This window comes from Rhinatrema bivittatum, chromosome 9 (genome assembly GCF_901001135.1).
Source record: "Rhinatrema bivittatum chromosome 9, aRhiBiv1.1, whole genome shotgun sequence".
NCBI classification, from domain to species: domain Eukaryota; kingdom Metazoa; phylum Chordata; class Amphibia; order Gymnophiona; family Rhinatrematidae; genus Rhinatrema; species Rhinatrema bivittatum.
In genome coordinates, this window is record NC_042623.1 from 17,760,149 (window position 1) to 17,778,763 (window position 18,615).

Here is an 18,615-nt window from a genome sequence, read left to right on the forward strand (position 1 = left end):
CTTCTCCGTCGCAAGTGATCTGCCTGATTGGAAAATACGGGACCTTGATGAAGCAGTTCTGAAAGGTGACTCAGGCGCAACAGACCATCCACCACTAGATTGACAAGATCCGCGAACCATAATCGACGCAGCCACTCTGGAGCTACCAGGATCATCTTTCCTGGGTGTTTCTCTATTCTGCGCAATATTTTTCCCACCAGTGGCCACGGCGGGAATACATACAGTAAGACTTTCGGAAGCCAAGGCACAACTAGAGCATCGTCTCCCTCGGCCCCGTACTCTCTCCTGCAACTGAAGAACCGAGGAGCTTTCGCATTGAGCCGAGTCGCCATCAAATCGACGTGGGGACGGCTCCACCGTCTCCGAATGAGCCGCATCGCGGACTCCGCCAACTCCCACTCGCCTGGATCTAAGGTTTGATGACTGAGAAAATCGGCCTGAATGTTGTCGACCCCTGCGATATGAGAGACCACTAGCTGAATCAAATACCTTTCTGCCCATTGAAACAGCTCTCGCGTTTCCATCGCTACCACTTGACTCTTGGTCCCGCCTTGGCAATTGATATACGCAAACGTTGTGGCGTTGTCTGACAGAACTCTGACCGAACGTCCCTGAACGAGGGGAAGAAAGGTTTGAAGTGCCAGCCATACCGCTCTGATCTCCAACCGATTGATTGGCCACGAGGCTTCCATCACCGACCAAGTACCCTGGGCCGATTGTTGCTCGCAGACCGCTCCCCAACTAGAGAGACTGGCGTCGGTAGTGAGAACCACCCACTCCGGAACCTCTAGGCTGACTCCACGCTGTAGATTGAAAGACTGTAGCCACCATGATAGACTGTTCCGTGCCGACGCATCCAGAAAAACCGGTAAATGAAAATACTGTGACAGAGGATTTCATTTGTCCAACAGAGTCCTCCGAAGTGGACGCATATGCGCGAAGGCCCACAGTACCAATGCTAGGGTGGAAGCCATCGAACCCAGAACCTGTAGGAAATCCCAGGCTCATGGAATTTTCAATGCTAATAAGCGGCGAACCTGTGACCGAAGTTTGAGCATCCTCTCCTGTGTGAGAAACACCCTGCCTTGGCTCGCGTCGAAACAAGCGCCGAGGTATTCGAGTACTTGGGACGGCTCTAAGTGACTCTTCGTCCGGTTCACCACTCAGCTGAGAGACTCCAACAGGCGAACCACTTTCTGAATTGATGCACGGCAACCCTCCAATGACTTTTCCCGAATTAGCCAATCGGAGAGCCACCGCCACCACCACCATCACCTTGGTGAATGTGCAGGGAGCCGTCGCTAGCCCGAAAGGCAGAGCCTGGAATTGGAAATGTTGACCCAACACCACGAAACGGAGAAGTCGCTGATGCGCTGGACGAATTGGGATATGCAAGTATGCCTCCGTCAGATCTACGGATGCCAAGAACTCCCGAGAACGGACCGCCGCTATCACCGAGCGGAGCATTTCCATTCGAAAACGTGGGATATGTAAGGACCTGTTGACTGATTTGAGGTCCAAAATGGGGCGAAACGTCCCCTCCTTTTTCGGGACAACGAAATAGATGGGAGTAGCGACCCCTGCCCCGTTCGCGAGGCGGTACCGGAATCACCGCTCCCAACGTCTCTCGAACTGCTCGGCACTTTGTTGAAAACCCGCAATGGGAGATTAAGAAGAGGTCGGGAACGGAGTGTGCAAATTCTAAAGTGTAACCGTCTCTTATCACAGAGTATCCACTGATCCTGTGTGATTTTGGTCCACTCCCCGTAAAAATCTGCCAGCCGGCCCCCTATATAGGGAACGGCGGAGTGAACCGGCCTCACTTCATTGGGAGGACTTGACCACTGCTGCTCCTCCCGTCGCGGGAGCTCTAAAAGGTCGTCGCCCTCTGCGAAAGGACTGGTCCCAGCAGGAGCCCCACAGTTGCTGAAAAGGCTTTTGGAGTCCCTGAAGCACGATCTGGATTGAAACGCCTGGTGATTCCTCGGCTTGTCCTCCGGCAGCTTGTGAACATTTGACTCACTCAGCTGCTTGATGAGTTGTTCCAGCTGCTCACCAAACAAAAGACGACGCTTGAAAGGCAAAGAGCCTAACCGGGTCTTAGAAGAGACAACCGCGGACCAGAGACAGAGCCAAAGTAACCGTCTGGCCGTGACCGCCGAACTCATGACAGGTGACAGCGAACGTACCAAGTCGTACAACACATCCGCTACATACGCGACCGTCGCATCCATGCAATCCGCATCCGACGTATCGGTCCCATGAGGTGCATCCTGAAAATTCTGCACCCATCGCAGACATGCCCTCTGCATAAAGCCGGAGCACATGGCAGCCCAGAGCCCCAAGGCTGCACTCTCAAAAACCCTCTTGAGATGAAGTTCCAACTTTCGGTCCTGGAGATCCTTGAGGGCCGTGGCCCCTTCCACGGGAATCGAAGTCTTCTTAGTGTCCGCGGAAACTGCCGCATCCACCTGTGAAAGTGCAAAAAGCTCCAAGGTTTGCTCCGGTAACGGGTAGAGCTTGGACATAGCCCTACCTACCCTCAAACCTGAGTCAGGAGAATCCCACTTGTGCTCAATCAATTGCCAGATCGACCTATGGTACGGGAAGGCTGAAGGGGGAGCACGAAGACTATCCAGAACGGGGTCCACATCATCCACCTCCGGAACCTCCTGCAGGGGTTTCAACCCCAGCTCCTCAAGGATCTGCGGAAGTAGAGGTGCCAGCTCCTCTCTCAGGAACAACCGAAGAATCTTGGGATCATACCCTTCCACCACTGATGGCAGTCCTATGTCATCTCCCTGGTCCGGATCCGGCGCCACCCCAGTCGGGACCTGTGAGCCCCCTGTCACCCCACGGGGCCAGGCACGACGGAATGGCCAAGTCTCACGGCTGCGCGGGTCCCGTCCAGGAATTAATAGGCTGCGGATCCTGATTGGGAGGGGCCAAAAAACCGGAGCCCCCCCCCATCCCCTCCTGCTGCGCCAGGTAAGCCTGGTGCATCAGGAGAATGAAATCTGTGGAAAAGGGACGGCACCCGGGAGCAAATTGGGGATCTGGCCTCCCTCCGGTCCCTGAGGTAAGGGATCCGAAGAACCTGCACCTCCAGTGAGACCCTGCGCATCAGGGGTCCTGGGATGGACAGGAGAAAGCCTCGGAGGAGAATCCCCCATTCCCTCCGATAATGGTGGTAAGCGCGAAACCGCATCCAAAATGGCCGCCGCTCCCGTTTCAAGGGAGCCGGCAGACCCGGCGGTAGCAGGAGGCTGCAAAACCGGTCCGATCGCGGCAGCCACGTTTTTGCAGAGGCGCTGGCGTTTGCCCCCCCCCCTCTCCCCGGGAGAAGAGAGGGCCCTCCCCCCGAAATACACCCAGAACAGAGGCCTGATCGACTGAGACGTGCTGGGACTGACCCACACGCGCGGCAAGCCGAGCCGCAAACCATGCCGGTAATCACAGGAAAAAATTCAAAATTAAAAGTAAAGAAAAGTGCCGAAAAGAAACCCGATCGGGGAAGGGGCGGGGAGAAAAAAAGAGAGACACACCCCGGAGCCTTACCATCAGCCGACTTACTGCTTGTTACAAACTTTTTTTTTTTTTTTAAACTTTAAAAGTTAACAAAAAACATATCTCTCTCAGAGCTGAAAAAAGCTGTCCAGCTCAACACAGCTGCTGAAATAAAGGGAGAGAAACCTCTGACCAAAAGGAAAAGGCTGCAAGCCGCATGGCCGGCCTCATGAGGGGAGGGATCTGGACCACCAGATTTACACCCCACGGTATAACTTGGACCTCAACTGGTCCACCTCAACCGAGCAGAGAAGGGTTCCTCAAGGAACCAATCCCCTGGGAGGAAGGCTCACCCGCAAAGAAAAATCTAAAAGGAAAAAACAGCATGGGTAAAAAGAAAAGCCCTGCAGGTTAATGCACCAGCCATCTGCTGGAGACAGATAAATACTGAGCTACTGCAGGTGGCACCAGGGCTTATCAAGTAGTGTCAGCGAGGCTCATCTGTCTCCATCTGCTGGCAGGGATGAATTAACCCAGGCGTTCTGGACTGATCCGGGTACGTACAGGGAAAAGGGTTTTCTATAATCCCACTTTCACCTTTCCATTCACATCTCCCTTCTGCCTCCATATATAGAAACATAGAAATGACGGCAGAAAAAGACCAATCGGCTCATCCAGTCTGCCCAGCAAGCTCCCACACATTTTCCCATACTTAGCTGTTTCACCGACCACCAAGCTCAGTGCCCTTGTTGATAACTGATTCAAATTTCCTGCCACCCCCTACAATTGATGCAGAGAGTAATGTTGGTAATTTCCTCAAATGCCCAGTAGGATCCAGTTTGGCCAATTGATTTGAGTTCCATCTTCACGGACACTGGCCTACAAGCTCTGTGTAATAGTGCATCAGGGAATGTGTTCACCCCCTAGAAATAGGGGCTTCTTGTCCTTCAACAGCATCCCCTCTGCAACTCTCCTTACCCCTCTCGCTAGACAAAACCATGGTATGAAACTTACATCTCCGTAAAGGAAGCATGCTACATTTTCCACAGGCTAGCTCCAGGAAAAGTCAGAAAAAGTAACTTCAGAACAAAGGAAAAGGAAAATTGGTTCTTACCTGCTAATTTTCGTTCCTGTAGTACCACGGATCAGTCCAGACTGCTGGTTATGCCTCCCTTCCAGCAGATGGAGACAGAGATAAAGCTGAAAGGCACCCCCTCTTAGCCTGGTGTGCCACCTGCGATCCTTCAGTATAATCAATACCATAGCAGAATGAATTAATTTAAGAACCAATGGCTAGACCAACAATTTATCTGAAGAATAAACTTTGAAAACTATACACATGGAAAAGAGTACTGAGTCGGATATATCCAATATCTTCATCTTCTTTCATATAGTCTGCAGAAAATCAGAAATTGAAATTATTATTATTATTACCGAGTGGACTCTCCAGAACAGAATACCCTGGGCGGGCATCTGGACTGATCCGTGGTACTACAGGAATGGAAATTAGCAGGTAAGAACCAATTTTCCTTTCCCTATACGTACCCGGATCAGTCCAGGCTACTGGGATGTACCCAAGCTGCCCTAAATAGGGTGGGACCTGGAGAGTACTGCTCGAAGTACACTGCTGCCAAAACAATCGACGTTTCGGGGTTCGGGCGTCCAAACGGTAATGCTTAGCAAAAGTGTGTAAGGATTTCAAGTGGCTGCTCAACAAATCTCCTGCAGCGAAACACACTGGCTTCCTGCCCAAGATGCCGCTTGAGATCTGATCAAATGAGCTTTCAGACCATCTGGTACCGGCCACCCATGACATAGGAACGCTGAAGTAATAGCTTCTTTCAGCCATCGGGCAATGGTAGCTTTTGATGCCTTATGCCCCTTTTTAGGACCGCTCCATACAACAAAAAGATGGACCGACAACCGAAATTCATTAGTCACCTCCAAATACCGAAGGAGAACCCACTTGACATCCAATTTCCTCAAGTCGCAAGCCTGAGGGGAATCACGATCTAAATCTGAGAAAGCCGGCAACCCTACTAACTGATTCAAATGAAATGCTGACACTACTTTTGGTAAAAAAGAAAGTACCTTTCGGAGCGACACCCCGGATTCCGAAATCGGCAGAAACTGTTCCCAGCAGGATAACTCTTGAATCTCAGATATTCGCCTGGCCGAACAGATAGCCCCAAGGAAAAAAGCCTTATGCGTTAAGTCCTTTAACGTAGCTCATTTGAGAGGTTCAAAAGGAAGACCGCACAATCCCCTGAGAACCAGATTCAAACTCCAAGAAGGGCACACTAGATGAACCGGGAGGGCTTTAGATGCTTGGCACCCTTCAGAAAACGTGCCACATCAGGATGAACTGCAAGGGATGTTCCATCAACTTTCCCCCTGAAACAGCTCTGAGCTGCAACTTGAACCCGGAGCGAGCTGTACGCCAACCCTTTCTTCAATCCTTCCTGTAAGAAGGCGAGAATATGCATAATAGTGGTTCGCTGCAGGGAAACCTTCAACGCGCTACACCATGAATCAAAAACCTTCCAAACCCAAACATAAGTGAGCTAAGTAGAAGTATTTCGTTTCCGTAGGAGGGTGGAGATGACTGAATCCGTGTAACCTTTCTTTCTCAACTGTCTCCTTTCATAAGCCAAGCCGCTAGACAAAAGTGATCTGCCCGATCAAAAAATACCGGACCCTGCCGAAGTAGATTCGGGAGGTGACCAGGACATAAAGGACCGTCCACTGCCAATTTGATCAGATCTGCGAACCACGGCCTCCATGGCCATTCCGGAGCTACGAGAATGACCGATCCTGGTTGGGCCTCTATTCTTAGGATTTTGACCACTAACAGCCAGGGGGAAAAAGCGTAGAGCAGAATGTTGCGGGGCCACAGAAGGACCAGGGCATCCACTCCTTCCACCCCGTGCTCCCTTCTGCGACTGAAGAAACGAGCCGCCTTTGCGTTTCGCCAAGTTGCCATCAAGTCCAAACGGCGCACTCGCCACCGGCAAGTCAAGAGCTGCATCGCGTCGTCAGACAGCTCCCACTCTCTGGGGTCTAATTGTTGGTGACTGAGAAAATCCGCCTGCACGTTGTTCACACCGGCTATGTGTGAAGCTGCCAATCGGGCCAGATTGCATTCCGCCCATACCATCAGCTTGTCTGCTTCCCCGGCTACCGGCTGACTTCTTGTTCCCCCTTGGCGATTGATATATGCCACCGTCGTCGTGTTGTCTGACAGAATCCGGACCGCCTAATGCCGGACAAGAGGGAGAAAACTGCGCAGAGCCAGATGGACCGCTCTCGTTTCCAATCGATTTATGGACCACTTTGCCTCCTGACACGTCCACTGACCTTGTGCCGACTGTGATTGGCAAACTGCCCCCCAACCGGAGAGGCTGGCATCCTTGTCACAATCACCCACTGAGGGTCTTCGAGGTCCACTCCGCGTCACAAATATTCCGGAACTAACCACCATCCGAGGCTGGCTCTGGCAGGGTCCAGGAGTAGTAAGGGTAACTGGAACTCTTCCGACTTGGGATCCCAGCAGGAAAGTAACGCCCTCTGTAAAGGCCTCATATGAGCGAAGGCCCAGGGGACCAACTCCAGAGTAGACGCCATAGAACCAAGAACTTGTAAGTAGTCCCATACCTTGGGCGTCGGGAGGGCCAACAGCTGGCGAACCCGAGTCGTCAACTTGTCTATCCGCTCCTGTAAGAGGAAAACTTTGCCCACAGCCGTATCGAATCGGGCTCCCAAGAAATCCAACACCTAGGACGGGACCCAACTGGCTCTTGGAGAAATTGATGACCCATCCGAGCAAGTGAAGACGATGCAAGACCGACTGAACCGCCATCTTGCAAAGGTCTTCTGACTTTGCCCGAATGAGCTCCCTCCAGAGAGCCGCTGCCACTACCACCATCACCTTGGTGAAGACGTGGGGAGCCATCACCAAACCGAAAGGAATCACTTGGAACTGGTAAAGCTCACCCAAGACTATGAACTACAGAAACCTCTGATGATGATCTCGGATTCCTATGTGAAGATAAGCCTCTGTCAGATCCAACGAGGCCAAAAATTCCCCTTTGTGGACGGCCGCAATGACTGACCTCAAATTCTCCATGCGAAAGCGAGGTACCCGAAGCACCCTGTTGACTTTCTTCAAGTCCAATATCGGACGGAAGGAGCCCTCCTTCTTGGGGACCATGAAATAAATTGAGTACCTGCCGGTCAGGCGTTCGGTTGGCGGAACTGGAACAATCGCTCTCAGACTTTCAATTGACACAGGGTTTGATTTACCTCCTGCTGTTTTGCCCGAGACCCGCAAGGAGACACCAAAAAGAGGTCTCTGAGCAGGTGAGCAAAATCTAAAGCGTAACCGTGTTCTATGATGTTTAGAACCCACTGATCCGAGGTGATCTTGACACATTCCTCGAGAAACAGAGAGAGACTACCTCCTATCTCCAGAACGGAGGAGTTGGCCAGCGCACCTTCATTGGGTAGACTTATTGCCAGAGAATCCTTGGGAGGCCCCGTCACGAGCCGGCCACCAGCTGCGAAAGGAATGAGCCCAAGCCTGGGACCTTGTCAACGGCTGCTGAGGAGCAAAGGACAGAGCTCTGTAACGGCGCTGCCCCCGAAAATGACCCCGAGATGAACCAAAGGTCCTAGAAGGTCTAGGCATGTCCTCCGGAAACTTGTACACTTTATTGTCCCCTAAGGACTTAATGAGATGTTCTAGATCATCGCCAAATAAAAGCTTTCCTTTGAATGGGAAAGAACCCAACTAAGACTTGGAGGAGACCTCGTGCGCGATGAGGTACGGAGGAGATCATACAAAGCGTCTGCGGAATAAGCCACTGCCGCCTCCATACGGTCCACCTCTGCCGGGGGAAGTTCCTGAGCCATGAGCAACTGTTGCACCCATCTAAGGGTTGCTCTCTGCATGAGACTACTACAGACAGCTGCTCTGATGCAGAGCGCTGACACCTCAAAAATCCTTTTGAGAAGAACCTCCAGCTTCCTATCCTGGAGATCTTTAAGCGCAGCCGCTCCTGTCACCGGGATAGTTGTGCGCTTGGCGATTGCTGAAACGGCCGCGTCCACCTTAGGAATCTTAAGAAGATCTAACGACTCCTCTGGAAGCAGATAAAGCTTCTCCATACCCCTACTGACCCGCAGACTGGCCTCCAGCGCTTCCCATTCCCGGGTCATAAGCTGTAAGAGCATCGGGTGAAAAGGAAAGGTTCTAGGGGGAGCCCGAAGACTCGACAGAACAGGATCCCCGTGGAAGGCTCAGCCACTGGCTGTGGAGCCTGAATATCTAGTTCCAACAGCACATGAGGGATCAAAGTGTCCAGCTCCTCCCTGTGAAAGAATCTGAGTACCCACGGATCATCCCCTTCAACTGGTGCAGATTTGTCAACGTCATCGGTCGTGTCCGTGTCGGGAGGATCCGGGGACGCCAGATCTGTGGGGGGTCAGGGAGTGGGGTTACCACCACATCTGGAGCCACACGAACCACTCGAACTCTGAGCGTCCTGACCTTCAGCAGGCCTAGGGACCTTCGCTGGAGGAGGATCCTGTAAATTTAAATCAGCTTCTGCCTCCATATAGGCTTTGTGCAACAAAAGTACAAATTGGGAGGAAAAAGGGTGCTGTCTCTTTAAGACCTCCCCCCCCCCGCGGAAAAACCCAGACTGGGGGGGAGAGAGTCAGGCACCGGATCTGAGGCTTCTCAGGGCTCAAATTCGGCGGCGAGAGCTGAGGTGGTAATTCCCCTCCCCTTGAGCCTTGCAGCGCAACAGAGCCTGGAGGAGGTAAAATGGCCGCAATTCCTGCGCTAATCGGGAACGGGGCAGGCCGAGATTTCCGAGTCGGCAAACTTTTCCCTGCACTTCGAGACCGTGCAAGGGACGCTCCCCCTGCTGTCGGCAGCCAATTCCGATGGGCCTTCTCCCCCAGGAATGCATTGGTAGCAGAGGCCATCGTGGGAGAGCCGCGCTGCCGGCTCCCCGCAGGCTGAGCACCTCGATCCACGTGGCATTGTGCACTGAACCGCGACAAGGTAAGCAGCTGCACTAAAAATACCTCCGGAGACCTGGGAGCGTGAAAACGTTTTGTTTTGTTTTTTATATTGCTTCCGATCAACCAGGGGAATGAAATGTCCCTGGGTCCAAGCTGAGCAACAGAGGCTCACACCAGAGGAATGACAACTTCTCTGGGCTGTTAGGGGGAGGGAACAGCCCACCGGTAAATCCCCCTACTCACCAGGTCGAGAAACAGTCTCTGGGCGGAAAAGGCTCTCGGGGTATGAACCCCAGCTGTGTCTACTACCAAGGGGGTGTGGAACCCCTTGGGAGGACTTGTACTCCTGTGCAAAATATTATTATTATTATTATTTTTTTTTTTTACTATTCTATCTTATAAACCAATTGATCTAGCCAGAGGTAACAAAGATACCAAGACCCCTCTTGACACTTTTTTTTTTTTTTTTTAAAGGATCAGGACCGCAGGTTCTGCCACCTTCATCTGCTGGAGACAGAGAAATACTGAAGGATCGCAGGTGGCACGCCAGGCTAAGAGGGGGTGCCTTTCAGCTTTTTCTCTGTCTCCATCTGCTGGAAGGAAGGCATAACCAGCGGCCTGGACTGATCCGGGTACGTACAGGGAATACGATTTACTAAATTAAGATCATGCATTTGATGAAAAGGACTTTGGCCATCGAAAGATTATGCCTCAATAAATCGGTTAGTCTCCAAGGCGCTGTCAGCCTTTATTGTTTTTGCTACTACAGAAAACACAAGTTACCCCTTTGGAAATTAAAATTGGCATCTGGAGTCATGCAGAATTTACCCTCTTTCTTTGTGAAGTTGCACTTTTCAAAGACACCAACTGGCAGCTTCTTCTTTAGAGCCGACACATGCATGGCAGCCTTGACTTCAAGTTTATCTGACCTAGGAAAACAAGATGCCAGCAGCATTAATGTCAAGAACAGTAGCATGTGCTCTCCACACATATACCTCACCAGTAGGCTACTGCGTCACAAAAAGAGACCTCTCCGGATGAATCTAAACATTGCCAGTCTTTCACTCACCTCCAGGAATGCAGCTCAAAACATACAAAGACCAAACACTCTCAATTAAAAAAAACCCCCACCATAAAACCCACATTCATTGTAAGTCACTATTTACTGTAACCGTATGTAAGACCCAGCATGCTACTGCCAGAGTCTCCGACTCACAGGCCTAAGCAATCTGGGCACAGGCAGCAATAAAATCCCATGCACGCTACATGCAACTCCGTGTCCGACTGGTACAGGTGCAGAACTACACAAGAGCCCAAAATGAAAAAGAGCAGAGGGGTTATTTTTATTTTTAAATGGAGATCACGTCCACAATCCGAGCTGTGTTTCCCTGCAAAGGCCTTATTTTGTGAACTTAAACCATTCAATCATTCACAGGATTAGTATTTAATCCTTTCTGTACTTTGGCTCAGGATCATGTGGGCCTTTGTAATAACAGCCCTCACCCTACCTTCTAATAAGGGAATGGCTGGGCAGCAGGGTCAGCCGTGACAACAGCGATGTGCAGGAGGCGAATACTCCGCACCGGAGTAGAGGAGGAGGAGGAGGAGGAGTGCTCCTGGGAACCTTGATCCACACAAGCTCTCAAGGCTTATGAGGGGTTATTTTTCCCCTCAAATATTTTTTTTATTGGCAAGAAATGAGGAGAGCTCAGAAATAAAGAACAGCCCACGAGTCATGCTTTCCTCCAGCGTATTACAACAAAGGCTGCAACGCTCTTATTCGATGTCTCTCGTCAAAATCAAATGTATTTTACTTCCAGACTTCAATGAGTGTTACCTGCATTGATAAGTCTTCCCTCAATGCAGCTAAATGTCTGCACAACGTGGAACTATGCGAGCCTGCACGAGGAAAGCCAAGTGCATTCTTCTTTGGTTAATTATGGCAAAGTGGAAGGAAAAATTCATACTCACAGCTGTGCCGGGATGGGAGAACTATGCGGTGACTGAAGTACTATATCACACACCAGCTGACCCTGAACAACAAGCGGCCCCCTCCATGCACTGTAAAATACTGAGAATAAAGGAGAAAACTCCATTAAAAAAAAAAAGCTCTGGAAATTACAGCACAGAGATGTCTCAGTACTCCAAAATGTACAATTTAAAAAAAAAACCCACTCACCTTGATTACTGAATGAAATTCTGAGAAATAAAGGAAAAAGAAAAAATGATTAGGGATATAGAAAAGGAGAGAGGAACATATTTCTTGTTTTAAACCCCTTTAAAAAAAAATGTGCTCAAAGTTTCTTACCTATCTTTGTCATTTAAGATTGCCACAGTTCGTTTAGGTTCAGTGTACTGGAAGGCCAAGATTACATAGGGACAGATCTGCCTCGGTCTCTGAACAATGCTGCCGTTGTGATATTCGTAGACATAATACTGCAGAGGGAGGAAGAAAGGACTCATTGGGAAAAGTGCACCATTAAAAAAAAACAAAACTCCACAGAACGCTCTTTGTTGTGCTGGATTCTGAGCTCTGGGTCAACGTACCTGGTTTAGCTCGAATGCGTGAAAATGACTCGTTTTAGCAGAAACCTTGCCGACTTTTGCCGATACGTGGCAGTCATAGCCAGGAGACGGGGCCGTATACTTCGAAGTATAGTTTTCAGGTACCACCTTCATCTTTCCCTGTAGCAAGAAAAGGAGATATTGCTAGGAACGGATTCGCGGGTTGCAGGCACTGCACCTCATTTCCTTCTAAAATATGGTGAAGTCAGCCCACAACCCCCTGTAGGAATTCCTTAAGTTGATCAGCAAGACAGAATCAGGATTTGAACGTTTAAAAAAAAAAAACTTAACCAGTGCAAAAAGTAGGACACTAATAAAATAGCATTAGGGAATTTATTTACAGAAAAACAAAAGGAATTTGATGCAAGAGGTTGGAAGTGCCCTTTAGTGCTCCAGATTCAAAGTCAACCGAGCAGGGAGTGCGACAACAGTAGAAAAGAGATAAAGACATGAGCAGCTCGTTAAGAAAGCATGAGAAAAATCTGGAAAAAGCACAGTGAGGGAGAAGTGGATTATCAGGCATGCTAGCATCAAATACAGCAAGCAATTTATACAACTCCACAATTCAAGTCTTCCTCTCCCCACTGACTCTTTAAGCTTAGGAGAGTTACACTGTCCTCCTGCCATAACGTGATTGGGTAATGCTATCAATAACACACTCCCATTTCCCCTCTCTTCTCAGTCACACAGATCCAGCACCAACACCAACACCAACACAAGGACCTTCTACTCAGAGGGGTCCTAATGTATCATATTGATAAAGCGCCTCAGGCATCTGTTTGGATGTAATTTGGATAAGCAGTTTATACATTTTTTAAATAAATAAATACATGCAAATCAATATTACTGTTAACTTCTGATACTGCTAGAGTCCAACTTGTCAATGAACGTTCAGCTGTTTTTGGTTTTTTTTGTAAGGAGGAAACTGCGCGAGCATTTTTCATGCAGATAGTTTAATCGAATTTTCAAAGGGAAACCATGCAGACACTTTCCCATTGAAAATGCTGATATGCAGTAAGGCCTTTGACACAGTTCTGCATAGGCAACTTATAAATAAACTGAGTGCCCTTGGTTTGGACCCTAAAGTGATTGATTGGGTTAGAAACTGGTTAAATAGGCGGCAACAAAGAATACTGGTAAACTGAGTTCACGCTGAGGAAAGGGGATGTTATTAGAGGCGTGCCACAGGGATCGATACTTGGACGGATTCTTTTCAACATTTTCATAAGTGATATTGTGGAAGGACTGTCGGGAAAAGTTTGTCTTTTTGCGGATGATTCCAAAACTTGTAACAGGGTAGACAATCAGAAAGGACTGGAAAACATGAAGAAGGATCTAGTGAAACTTGAGGAATGGTCTAGAGTCTGGCAATTAAGATTTCATAACGCCAAAAAATGCAGAGTCATACATTTAGGCTGCAAAACCCCAAGGGAAAAATACAGTCTAGGGGGTGAAAATCTTCATGAAATGAGAGCAGGATTTTGGAGTGATCATCTCTCATGACCTCAAAGCAGCCAAATAGATGAATAAAGCAATGGTAAAAACCAGAAGGATGCTTGGACTCATAAGGAGAGGAATGGTCAGCAGAAGAAGGGAGGTGATATTACCCTGATGAGACCTCATTTGGACAACACAGTTTTTGAGACCGCACCTTCACAAGGATATAAACCGGATGGCATCAGTCCAGAAGAGGGCTACTAAAATGGTCAGTGGTCTTTGTTCTAAACCATTAAAAAAAAAAAAAAATAAATAAATGCTAAATAAATAAATATGGGGACAGACTTAAAGATCTAAGATGGGGAGATAAGATTAAGACATTTAAATACCTCAGAGATATCAATGCACAGGAGTGGGTCTCTTTCAACGGAAAAGAGACTCTGGAACAAGAAATCATGGGATGAGGATAAAAGAGTGTAGGCCAGAAGTAATCTAAGGAAAATTTTTTTTGTTTATTTTTACAGGAAGAGAAGTGGATGCATGGAAAAACCTTCCAGTGGAGGCAAACATAGTATCTGAATTCAAGAAAGCATGAGACGAGCACAGTGCATGGTAGGGATCGTAGAGCGAAGCAGTTGTGTTGATGCTTCGCTCTACGATCCCTACCATGACGTAGGGATCGTATATGACGGCAGAAAAAAAAACCATAAGGCATTGGTTTCCATGAGAAACATCTGGTTGGCAAGGTGAATGGGAATTATGCATAAGCGTCCCTCAGATCCAGAGCATACATCCAATCCCCCGGTTGTATAAAGGGAAGAATCATCGGGAGGAAGTGCATCTTGAACCTCTCAAACAAACAACTTTCCAGCTTCCACAAGCCCAGGATGGGCCTTAATCCCCATGACTTCCTAGGGATTAGAAAATACCAGGAATAGAATCCCTGGCCACATTCCTGCAAAAGGTACAAACTCGACTGACTTCTGCCAGAGAGGCACTACTTCCAGCTGCAGCTGCGCTGATTGGGAGGGTCTGAAACCAAAGACTGATATTCATCAGTTTGGAGGAGAGCGAGAGCACTACTACAATTTTCAGAACCAGCCTGTCTTTTGTCACATGGACCCATTTCAGGAGGAAGAACTGGACCCTTGTCCCATGACGGGAGGCAGGGAAGTAGGCCTCAGGAGTGTCAAAAACTGGCCCCAGGTTTAAGTTGTGACTGCTGCTGGGCCTTTGGCCGATGCCTTTCACTCTGCCTACCTTTAGCAGTTAGCTGCTGCTGGGGATTGGAAGGAACCAGATAACGCTGAAAAGATGAAAAAAAAGATGACTTTGGAACATGCATTTATAGGAGAAGTACTGTTGTTGGGCTATGGTGGATTGATCCCTCAATGCTAATATGACTTAATGATGGATTGATGCTCCTTGTCTCCTGCACTTTATCCTTAAATAAGTTATCTCCTGTACAGGGTATAACTGCTAGATGGTTGCGCCCATCTTCATGAATGCCATTTGCTTGCAAACAGGCAAAGCTCTGGCCATACTGGCAAATGCTTCATATGTAGAGCGTATAAGATGCTTCTCACACTCCTCCACATCTTCTACCACTTGATGGATGTCTGCACGCTCAGGGTCTGATAATTCAGTCAAAGATTTTAGCTTTTGCACACATTCATGTAAGTAATGCACCATGTACAACTGGCTAGCAGCAGCCCTGGTGCTAAGTATTGATCCCTAGAAGACCTTATTTCTCAACGCATCCAACATAAACTCCACCATGGAGTGATGTGGCAGCTGGGCTAGCTCAAAGCCTGGGGAGGCTTGGACCCTATAATTTAGGTCAGGCTTTTAGCCACAAGAAGGCATGCCGTCAGTGTCTGCCATATCCTCATCTGCAGTTCCTTGAAGAGTCTGTGCAGCAGAATGGCCATAGAGTCCACTGGAGTAGGAAGAAACTGAAGAAGCCCAACGCCATATGTTCTCAGGTTTGGTTCCTTCTTGACACGAATAGACAGAATCTTAGCCAGCTTACCCAAAAACCATGAGTAGATGAGATCCTCTGAAGGAGAGGTATGCTGCAAGTTCGGTAGGGAACATGAAGGAATTCCTGTGGATTTTTCCTCTCCATCTGACTACTGGGGTACACCAAGCCATGACCCCTGACAATGAGGAGGGTGATTGTGGAGGTGGACCTCCATTAGTCCAAGAGGGAAAACTTCTGGTAGAAACTCAAAATGAATTGATCCCTTCAGATTATTAAAGGAACTCCCTTGGAGCAGGATGTAGACTTAGACCCAACTTTAAAATCTTCTAAGGAAAAGCAGGAGCTTCTAGGGGTCTTTGGGCAACCCCAATGTGTGGGAAAACTGTCTTCGCCGTGAACAGGAGATGTTCCTACCTCCCTCCTTGGTCCTCAGGGCTTAAGGAAGCTAGGAAACTTTTCACCAGATTTGACAATTGGGCTCCCACTGACTGGCTGAAGAAGCCTCTGCACTGGAGCTAGAGGAAAATCCAGAAATCCAGATAGACTCATTTATGTTAGTCTAATGACTTATTGTATTTTGTGTTATAATTGTGTATGTATTGTAATCCACCAAGATAAGAAAATTATTATTTACCTGCTAATTTTCGTTCCTGTAGTACCATGGATCAGTCCAGACAGTGGGTTATGTCCCCAATCCAGCAGATGGAGTCAGCACAAGCTTTGAGGGGGCGTATCCATATATACTACTACCCCCTCTGCAGGAGTTCAGTATCGAGTATATCAAAGCCCGAGTAGAAACCCCCGAAGGATCAAGTTTGTGGAAACAGATAATTAAAACAATTGTAACCGCAACAAGTAACTGCAAACATACTACCAACTTGTAGGGAGCTATGAAAAACAGCGAAAAGAAACAACTGTGAAGACACAGAACACTGCGAGCAAGAAGCAGCGCAGAGCTGAGCAGGATCAAGAACCCAAACGCGGTGGGCGTCTGGACTGATCCATGGTACTACAGGAACGAAAATTAGCAGGTAAATAATAATTTTCTTTTCCCTGTACGTACCTGGATCAGTCCAGACAGTGGGATGTACCCAAGCTTCCCTAAATCGGGTGGGGTCCTGCGAGGCCTGCTCGGAGAACCTGCTCGCCAAAGTGTCCAGAGACCGAAGAGGCGAGGTGCAGACGATAGTGCCTCGAGAACGTGTGTAACGATTTCCAGGTGGCTGCCCTACAAATTTCCTGCGAGGATACCGAGCGAACCTCCGCCCAGGAAGCCGCCTGAGAACGTGTAGAATGCGCTACGATTCCGGGTGGGGGAGTCCGACCCGCCCCAATGTAAGAAGCAGCAATGCCGGCCTTCAGCCATCTGGCAATGGTAGTCTTCGAGGCCTGAGACCCCTTCTTAGGACCGGCCCAGAGTACAAAGAGATGGTCAGAGGTTCGGAACTCATTTGTAGCCTCCAGATAGAGGCGCAGAGTGCGCTTGACATTCAAGAGACGGAGAGACTTCGGCTCTGAGGAAGAGAAGGACAGCAACTCCACCGTCTGGTTCACATGGAATGCAGAAACCACCTTCGGAAGGAAGGAGGGAACGGTGCGAAGCGAAACTCCAGAGTCGGAGAAACGGAGATAGGGCTCTCTACACAACAGAGCCTGCATCTCCGAGATGCGTCGAGCGGAACAGATGGCCACAAGAAACACAGTCTTGAGAGTGAGATCCTTTATCGTTGCGCTGCGCAGCAGCTCGAACGGTGGTCCCGACAGGGAGCAAAGCACAAGGTTAAGACTCCAGGAGGGACAAGGGTCCCGTAACGGAGGACGCATATGCTTGACACCCTTGAGAAAACGAGCAATGTCAGGATGCTGTAGAAGAGAGCCCCCATCGCTCAACAGCGAACCAAGGGCGGCCACCTGAACCCGTAGTGAATTATAGGTGAGCCCTTTTTCCACCCCCGCCTGTAGAAACTGAAGGATCTGAGGTACAGAAGCCTTAGCGGGTCTCGTGGCCTGGCTGGTACACCACAGCTCGAACACCTTCCAGACTCGAACATAGGCCGATGTCTTTCGTGCCCGCAATAGCGTGGATACTACCGCCTCCAGGTAGCCCCGACGCCGGAGGCGGCGCCTCTCAAAAGCCAGGCTGCAAGACAGAAGAATTCTGCCTGCTCGAAAAATACCGGGCCCTGATGTAGAAGCTGGGGGAGGTGCCCCAGCCTGATTGGCCTGTCGATCACCAGCTGTAGCAGGTCCGCAAACCAGGGTCGCCTGGGCCATTCTGGGGTGACGAAAACCACGGTCCCCTGATGGCTTTCTATTCTGCGGAGCATCCTGCCCACCAGGGGCCATGGTGGAAAAGAAAGATATGGCGGCCACGGGAGGACCAGGGCATCCACTCCCTCCGCGCTCTCTCCGGCGACTGAAGAAGCGTGGAGCCTTGGCGTTGAGAGCGGACGCCATCAGATCCAAGTGGGGGGCCCCCCACCGATGGACGAGAAGTTGCATTGCTTTGTCGGAGAGAGACCACTCTCCGGGTCCAGCAGTTGACGACTGAGGAAGTCCGCCTGGACGTTGTCCACACCGGCGACGTGCGAGGCTGCTAGCCGGACGAGATGACGCTCCGCCCATTGCATCAGCAGCGCCGCCTCGAGCGCGACCTGCGGGCTGCGCGTGCCTCCTTGTCGGTTGATGTAGACCACGGTGGTAGCGTTGTCCGATAGGATTCTGACTTCTCGGTTCCGAAGAAGCGGGAGGAAATGTCGCAGAGCTAGCCGGACCGCTCTGGTTTCCAGACGGTTGATTGACCACTTCACCTCCACCGTGGACCACGTCCCCTGCGTGGCGCTTCGATCGCAGACTGCACCCCAGCCTGCTAGACTGGCATAGGTGGTCACCACCACCCAATTTGGCAGATCGAGGGACATGCCACGGGCCAGGTTCGGCGGATCCAACCACCAGCCCAGACTGTCCCTGGCATTCTGTGGGAGCGGGAGAATCATCTGATAGTCCTGCAATACTGGTTTCCAACGGGAGAAGAGCGCCCACTGTAAGGTCCTGAGGTGCGCGAAAGCCCAAGGTACAAGGTCGATGGTGGA

The 18,615-nt window shown here is 49.7% G+C and overlaps 1 protein-coding gene across 3 annotated transcripts in view; it reads right to left on the reverse strand.

Annotated features, from left to right (window-relative positions):
• Nucleotides 1–18,615, reverse strand: part of TASOR2 (transcription activation suppressor family member 2) — a 236,780-nt gene that overhangs the window by 154,616 nt on the left and 63,549 nt on the right. For all 3 annotated transcript variants that reach the window (XM_029617192.1, XM_029617191.1, XM_029617193.1), the window contains 5 exons: nucleotides 12,085–12,222; nucleotides 11,846–11,973; nucleotides 11,717–11,736; nucleotides 11,509–11,608; nucleotides 10,366–10,466 (listed from right to left, as the gene is read on the reverse strand). In XM_029617192.1, the coding sequence (XP_029473052.1) occupies nucleotides 10,366–10,466; nucleotides 11,509–11,608; nucleotides 11,717–11,736; nucleotides 11,846–11,973; nucleotides 12,085–12,222 (487 nt within the window). The remainder of the gene's footprint in view (nucleotides 1–10,365; nucleotides 10,467–11,508; nucleotides 11,609–11,716; nucleotides 11,737–11,845; nucleotides 11,974–12,084; nucleotides 12,223–18,615) is intronic.